Source organism: Epinephelus moara, chromosome 21 (genome assembly GCF_006386435.1).
Source record: "Epinephelus moara isolate mb chromosome 21, YSFRI_EMoa_1.0, whole genome shotgun sequence".
Classification (NCBI taxonomy): Eukaryota; Metazoa; Chordata; class Actinopteri; order Perciformes; family Serranidae; genus Epinephelus; species Epinephelus moara.
The window spans coordinates 1,291,886-1,298,545 of NC_065526.1; the positions used below are offsets into that span (position 1 = coordinate 1,291,886).

At 46.2% G+C, this 6,660-nt stretch overlaps 1 protein-coding gene across 1 annotated transcript in view; it reads left to right on the forward strand.

The window, feature by feature from the left end:
* The window catches only part of lamc1 (laminin, gamma 1), a 72,202-nt gene that overhangs the window by 51,791 nt on the left and 13,751 nt on the right, over nt 1-6,660 (forward strand). Inside the window, exons 5-9 of the mRNA XM_050074438.1 lie at nt 1,025-1,213; nt 2,246-2,363; nt 3,405-3,503; nt 4,677-4,813; nt 4,964-5,086. Of these exons, the coding sequence (XP_049930395.1) occupies nt 1,025-1,213; nt 2,246-2,363; nt 3,405-3,503; nt 4,677-4,813; nt 4,964-5,086 (666 nt within the window). The remainder of the gene's footprint in view (nt 1-1,024; nt 1,214-2,245; nt 2,364-3,404; nt 3,504-4,676; nt 4,814-4,963; nt 5,087-6,660) is intronic.

Here is a 6,660-nt window from a genome sequence, read left to right on the forward strand (position 1 = left end):
TCTACTGCTGCTTTACTACGTCTACTGCTGCTTTACTACATCTACTGCTGCATTACTACGTCTACTGCTGCTTTACTACGTCTACTGCTGCTTTACTACATCTACTACAGCCCAGCTACTTCTGCTACTGCATTATTGTGACGGTGACTCCTTCACTGTGGCTGCTGCTGCTTTACTGCACCTGTGATTACTGCTAATACTAGTATGAGTCTAGTGCAGTTTACATATCCACCTCTCAAAGTACAGCCATGACTTCATCTACTGTAAATCATCTTCTTCGCACCAGCAGAACAAATCAAATCAGCAGCTTTAACGTCCAAAAGCTGAAACATGGAGACACAGAAACAGAAACAGAGGAGTAGAAAGTTCTGACCTTCAGAACAGATCACATGATGATGTCCTGCAGAGGGGAAACTTATTAAAGCCTTAGTCACGGCAGTCTCTGGGGGATTGTGGGAGCTGTAGTTCCTGTCAGCTCCTCCTTCACATCACAGTGCAGATGCATGACTAACAGGGTCCAGGGAATATTTTTCTCCCACAGTCGACTTAATCTGTCCTGCAGCTCTCACGTCAGCACAGGAAACTGCAGCAACCTGATCGTACGTTGACATGTTGAAGAACAGCTGAGTTTTCACCTCATTTAACCTGTTTAACGCTTCAGCGCAGTTTTTATTCATGTTGTTCAGCACGCTCATACTCAGGCCTGTGTTTATGTGGTGAGACGGCAACGAGTGACCCGACGGAACTGGACCTGAGACTGCTTTACTGCTGCTGTCATAGTACTACTCTACCTGACCTGATAGAACCACCTCAGAACTACATCTACTTCAACTTTACTACTCCCAGTGTTGTACTAATACTTCTACTGCTTTACTGCAGCTGTCACTGCTTTCCTGCCTCTGGTGCTAAAGTCTTACTGCTCACTACAACACTTCAGTGCTGTAACAACAGAGCTGACGGTGACTCACAGTAGGCTGGACTTCACTATGACTCCCGTTAACGTTTCACTCTTTCTGTCTCTCAGCCTGTGACTGTAACGGGAAGAGCGCCGAGTGTTACTTCGATGCTGAGCTGTACCGGGCCACAGGTCACGGAGGTCACTGCAGGAACTGTGCCGACAACACCGACGGGCCCAACTGCGAGCGCTGCCTCGACAACTACTACAGAGACCCGAGCAGCAGCCGCTGCCTGCCCTGCGGCTGCAACAGCGTCGGTGAGTTGACATATCAAACAACATCAAGTGCTAGAACTAGCTGCACAAAAAGGCAAATCATCATAATCCAGTGCCTGGTGTGGCTCCATCTGCTGTTATTTAAACGTTTTATAGACGTAGATATAAATGAGTTTTCAAACCTGTTCAGTCAGTCATCATCGTTGGCACAGTATAGAGAATATACAGTAGCTCACACTGTTGTTGAATCATCTCAGTGTCCAGAGGAAGAACAGCAGCTCTCAGCTGTGACACCACACATCTTTGGCCTCTAGATAAACATGATGTTACAGATGGGTCAGGATTAGGCCTGGAAATTAACCTGACTCCTGTCTGACTGCTGAGCATGGACACTTCCTGTGTCTGCCCTTTCAAAGTAAAGTTTTGATTTATTTTGACAGGGCACAGCTCTCACATTTTACTTGAAAAATGAAGTCTTGCAGACTAATGACCTTTGTGGTCGACTGTTAGGGGGCAGCCCTTATTCACAGCCAAACTTCAGTTTTATATGCACGTGTCCTGAGTTCAGACACTGACAGGATGTTTTCAAACCATCACAGGGTCATACATGAACTCTAACTCTCATGTTGGAGTTTGTAGAAAAACTCCCGCTGTCTGTCTAACCTGCACAAATAATGATTTTAATGCTGCGAGGTTTCACTAACTTGACCTTCATCATTGGCCCGTTCTCTTCGTGCGCTCAGATTTGAGACAAATATGCTGCTGTGAAAACGAGGAACCATTAAAGAATGTGTCATAACTGTGAAAACACTCCTCAGTGTGTGAGCGAGTGCACATGAAGCACAGCGAGAGTGAAAACATGTGAAACCTCTGCTATGAGCTCTGTGGTTGTGGTGGTATTTAACCCAACGCAGCAGCAAACCGCTGGTTAATGTGAAGCAGCTGCTGTGTGAGTCCCAGTTACACCAGTTGTAGCCTGTAATGGTTTGTTAATGGGAGCTGATTGTTTGCACGTGGTGTGTGTGTGTGTGTGTGTGTGTGTGTGTGTGTGTGTGTGTGTGTGTGTGTTTTCAGGCTCGGAGTCTCCTCAGTGTGACAACAGAGGTGTGTGTGCGTGTAAACCAGGAGTGAGCGGAGAGAAGTGTGACCGCTGCCAGCCAGGGTACCACAGTCTGACCGAGGCCGGCTGCAGGTAACAACAGCTGCTCCTAAACCCACTAATGACTGGGCTTTGATGATGATCAGGTGTCTGACGCTGATGTTTTGATGTCCAGAGAAAATGTTTCACAGTCCTGCTGTCGGACCAACACTCAGTGATCCGGCTTTAAAGGAGCAGTACGACATTTCTGTAAATTCTCCACATCTCTGCCTCCAAATGCATCGGACGAGGAGAAGGATTTTAGTTTAGTCTCCAGCAGAGATGAAACCATTAATCACTCAGTCAGTCTACAGAAAATGTATCTGCAGCAATTAATAATCAGTTAATCATTTCAGTAATTCTTCTGAGCAGGAACAGTCTGTGGCTCCGCCCCTCACTTTTCTGTCCTCTCTCTGATTTTGTTCTGAACAAATTAAACAAGACGTCACAGTTAAACTGTACAGTAAATAACTAAAGAGAATAATCAGCAGATTTATCAATAATCAACACAATGTTTAGCTGCAGCGCGAGCGTCCAGTGCAGAGGTCCAGGATGTGTTTAGCCTAGCTTAGCACAAAGAGTGGAGGCACGGGGAAACAAGACGACACAAGTCACTGAAGGTTTCTGCATATCTGGACAGTTCACAGCTGTTTGGTGGAAACGTCATCACACACCCAGTGTTTCCTTTGGGTGTCCTAAAGCAGCCATTTAGAGTCACCAATTAACCTGCATGTGTTTGGACTGTGGGAGGAAGCTGGTGATGATGATGATGATGATGATGATGATGATGATGATGATGATAATAGAAATGTATGAATCAAAAAAGTCAGGTTTTGTCCCAGTCCTCAGGAACAAGAGATCAGTCGCTGCAGCTCTGAGATCTTTGTGTCAGATGAAAACAATGTTCCTGAACTATGTTTGATGTTAATCATGATTCACTCAGCACAGACTGAACTCTGAGCGCCCCCTGCTGGAACAATAAAACATGTTGCAACATTATTAGATCTTCATGATTGTCTGCTGGGCCTCACGCTCTCCTCATGTTTTATTATCTGGCTCATTGACTTCCTGTCTCTCTGTGTGTGTGTGTGTCAGGCCTTGTTCTTGCTCGCCGTCTGGCAGCACTCAGGAGTGTGACGTCAACACAGGACAGTGTCGCTGCAAAGACAACGTGGAGGGCTTCAGCTGTGACAGGTAACACACACACACACTCACACAGTGACGACATCTGCTCAGTGACACCATGTAGCTGTCAGCGGGTTTTAATTCACCCTGTGATGTGCAGTTTATATATGATGAAGATGACAGTGATGATGATGTGACTGAAGTTTTATAATCAGTGTGTTTTCTTTAGTGTTTAATCAGCTGAAAATGAGAATCGTGTTTTTGGTTCCCTCAGAATGAGACGTTTATATCTACACAGGGAGCAGGTCCTCGTCTACAGAGATCACCATGTTGCACCGCCATGTTTCTACAGTAGCCCACAAGGGACAAACCAAACACTGACTCTAGATCGAGACATTCAGGTCTTGTATTTTCAGATCAGGCACTGTAGTTAGAACTCCTCTGCGATGGTGATTAGGCGTGAATTCACGAGATCTCGTGGGTCCTCGTGACTCCTGCTGTCGGGCGGAGCTGCACCGCTCCATCCAGTGGAATTCCGGCGTAAATCCGACACACTGGACCTTTAGACTTCATAAAAACATAACCGGAGATATTTCTGTGTCAGGAGTAAAGGTTAATTACTTATCCATATTCAGTACATTACATACAGTAGATGTCAGTTTGGAGAAGCAGGCTGGAGTCTGACGTAGAAGCTAAACATTATCCTGCTGTGGAGGGGTCAGCAACAAAACATATGTTAGTCACCTAAAAAAATCAGTTGAAGTGTACACTGTATTTAGAATATTTTCACTGCTTCACCTGAATCATGTCAGACTGATTTACAACAGGAAAATGAAACCATTACATCGCTCTCCTCACAGCCAGACTCCACTGAGAAAACCAGTGATTTAACATGAGTGAACACAGAGCTGCTGGTCTGCTGCTGTCTCCATCTGTTGGTTAGTGTGTGCCACTGTGTGACTTTGGTGATTCAAGGGTTAATTCAGATTCACCACAGTCACACAGTGACACACACTAACTACCTGATGGAGGCAGCAGTCGACCAGCAGCTCTGTGTTCAATGAGCTAGAGTTACTGGTTTTCTCAATGGAGTCTGGCTGTGACGAGAGCAAACCCGCTGCTGCAGCAAGGACGTTGCCTTCATATAAAGGATGCCTGCTCTGCCCACCGAGCCGCTGGGCGCCCTGACCGCTCGTATTTCAGACGTGGAGGGAGTGACATTTGTCTGTTTCTTTCCGTCAGGTGTAAACTGGGTTACTTCAACCTGGACCCCAACAACCCTCAGGGCTGCACCCCCTGCTTCTGCTTCCAGCACTCGTCTGTGTGCGACAGCGCCGAGGGCTTCAGCGTCCACACCGTCACCTCCTCCTTCTACAGAGGTAACGCCCCCTGCAGGCGACACACAGGGAAACAAACTGAGGAGAGTTTCTAAGTGTAACCACGGTGATGTGTGTCGCTGGTGTAAAGTGCTGTAACGTGTGTGTGTGTGTGTGTGTGTGTGTGTGTGTGTGTGTGTGTGTGTGTGTCAGATGATGAGCAGTGGAGCGGTCAGCAGCGTGATGGTTCCAGTGTCTCCGTCCAGTGGTCTCCCAGCGGACAGGAAATCTCCCTCATCTCAGACGACTACTTCCCCATGTACTTCGTAGCCCCAGGTACACACACACACACACACACACACACACACACACACACACACGTATGCATTACTCACTGACTAGATGATCCAATCAAACACAGCTACACGTTACCCCGACCATCACACCAACCAGAGCCATACTGGTTCCTAACTGGTCTCACTGGGTCCTGCTGCAGAGTGCGTCGCAGCGCTGCAGTGTGCAGGTTGAAAGCACAAGGTGTCTCTCCGTCAGTCGTGTGAGTCTGTAGCCGTCTCTACAGTTTGTGACAGAAGAGAAGAACCAGGCGCTCCACCAAACTTTAACGCTGAGCTACACCTGGGAAACTTGAACCTGATGTGAGCACTCAGGTACTGGCCTCAGGAAAACTGTTAAAGGGAAGCTGAGATCAGAGATGTTTGCTCATTTTGAATATGAAAATCCTGCCTTTTAAAACATCACCATGGAAATTCCTGGAAAAGTTATCCAGGCCTGGAAACAGTTTGGAATCAACAGAATGTTCTGAACGCTTTTGACTGCACATTATTATGGCTGTTGTTTAAAATACGTTCATAAGAATCCCCAAATATGTCCAACATGACTAATCTAAACTGTCTGACCATTTTGTTTTATGAGTATCACGTGATACCAACACGTTCTCATCCCAGCTCGTCAAACATCATAGTTTTTATGCGCTAGGTCTCCTCCTGCGTCTGTTGACGTGCCAGGGCAGCATGTGAATGTACACCTCTTACATGTATCGTGTCTTTTCAAAATAAACTTGTGTTTTCACAGGAAATGTGCAGTTTCTGTTCGTTAGATGCAGACAGTCTTTTCAAAATAAAGCTCTAACGTCAGTAAAACACCACACATTCACGTTCATTTGCTTGTGCGGCAGAAGCAGGTGGTTAAGTTTAGAAAAAAACATCTTGGTTTGGCTTGACATTGTTACAGAGTTAAATCCAGCGTTTGTTGGACCCGTCCACCTCCTCTCCCGCCGGCCCTGTAGGGACCGTCAGCCTCTTATCTTACATTGTTACCGGCAACATTTCAAACTGATGCCATCTGGAGGCGTATCAGGAGCCGCTGAATGAGTTCCCTCTGAGCGCTAAGAAGTAAAACATTCAGGACGCCACAGTTTATTCCACACTACTGAAGCTGCTGCTGTTTTTGGAACCACCAAGGAGTCGCTGATCTTTTTGCTTTCCGTCATGCTTGTTGTTGCCGTCAGTAACAGTATGACAATATGTAAACAAGTCCAAGTATCACAGTATGAATTTTTTTATATCTTATTAAAAATTATTCCGGGATTATCATCATCAATATGACGTGGCACACCTCTGGATGTAACCACAAGTACCAGTACTGTGTCGAATAGAAGCCGAAGTGTTGGCGATAATGCTCCACCATCTGTCGGTAATTTGAGGTTTTTAAGGAGATGAAGAAGAAAAGAGCAGAATGATGTGATTTGAGACTCACTCTGAACTTGTACCTTCAGAACCAGCAGTAAGCCTTCAGACATGGTACCTAGACCCTCGGTCTGTTCAGACAGTGCTCTTAAATGTGGGCGGGGTTGTTGTCACTCACTGCTCCGTCCAGCACTCGCTGTATTT